Source organism: Nestor notabilis, unplaced genomic scaffold (assembly GCF_000696875.1).
Source record: "Nestor notabilis isolate BGI_N333 unplaced genomic scaffold, ASM69687v1 Scaffold33524, whole genome shotgun sequence".
In the NCBI taxonomy this organism is placed as follows: Eukaryota; Metazoa; Chordata; class Aves; order Psittaciformes; family Psittacidae; genus Nestor; species Nestor notabilis.
The window spans coordinates 934-2,163 of NW_009925698.1; the positions used below are offsets into that span (position 1 = coordinate 934).

General features: G+C 49.2%; 1 protein-coding gene across 1 annotated transcript; it reads right to left on the reverse strand.

Moving 5' to 3' along the window:
* Window positions 1-328: 328 nt before the first annotated feature.
* On the reverse strand, window positions 329-1,090 carry HOXD10 (homeobox D10). The gene has a single exon (XM_010013169.1). It carries the CDS (start codon window positions 1,088-1,090, stop codon window positions 329-331), a length of 762 nt encoding a protein of 253 aa, XP_010011471.1.
* Window positions 1,091-1,230: the final 140 nt, after the last annotated feature.

Sequence of the window (1,230 nt, forward strand, 5' to 3'; positions counted from 1 at the left end):
GAGCTGGTTGTATTTTACAACCTCCAGACCTGCTTTTTTTTAGAGGTATGGGGCTGCTTTTGGCTGCTGCAGCGCACTAAGGAGCAGACGGCTATATTCCCCGCAACACTGAGGCTATCTGCAGGTCTGCATGCACTGGAGAGGCAGATCTCTACAGAAAATCCCTGGACCCTTTTGTGTGGCATATTTTTTGCTTGCCAAAATCTTCAGCGACACAGCACCTGCAGCCCGATACTCCTTAGCATTAAATGTGATGGCTATGATGCTCGTTAGTATATTCGAGCCTGCTTTATAGTGCTGGCGTGTTTGAGTTACACCACGGCACGGCTTAAACTCGGTAATACAGACCTTTACTTTCCTTCTCCTGGACTTCTGGGCTGGACACAGAGCCTTCGGGCAGGCAGCTCCGCTCGTCTTGCAACGTGGACTTGGGCTCGGGACTTTCCACTTGAGAGACTTTAGCGGTGCTGTCTTGGCTGTTCGGGTTTTCATTCATTTTCTTTTCCAGCTGAAGTTGAGCAGATATCTGCGGTTTGGAGCTGCCGCGAGGGTTTAACTGTAACATTACAGTTGAACTCGTTTCAGGGCTATTATTGTACTCTTGGGTTTTCCCAGTGGCGTAGGTCTGGCTCAGTCTAAAATATCCTGGGACGGGAACCTCGGGGTTCTCAATGGGGCATGATTCAGACACCAGCCTCTGGTAGGAAGGGACGTCTGCAGAAATGAGTTTGGATCTCTTATCGGAATACATGCAGCAATTGCTTTCTTCTTTAATATTTGTAGTGAAGGAACAAGTGGGGACCTGCTGTGTAACAGGTTGCTCTATTCGACAAGATCTGTTCGGGTCTGTCCAAGTGTCTACTTGAGGTATATAAGGATGTACATTCATACCCATATTTTGGTGATTAACTTCTCTTTTAGCCAGAGACGGAAGGAGTCCACAGGTTTGCATCCCATACGTCCCAATGTCTGTGCTAGGTGGCATATACATGCTGGCGCTGTTGGAGTAGAAACTGTCACTCCTGCACGCACTGATGAGAGAATCTACTAAAAAAGTATTAGCGGCAGGAGAGCTGTTGGGAAAGGACATTTTGGGGCGGAATTTGAGGAAGAGAGATTGTGTCCTTTGTAGGCTGACATCTCTAGGAAAACATTCCCGTGTAATTGCGGATGCCTCCGCGCGACCACATGACAGCTGGGCCAATGGCAGCGCCCGCCGCCCCGCGCCCC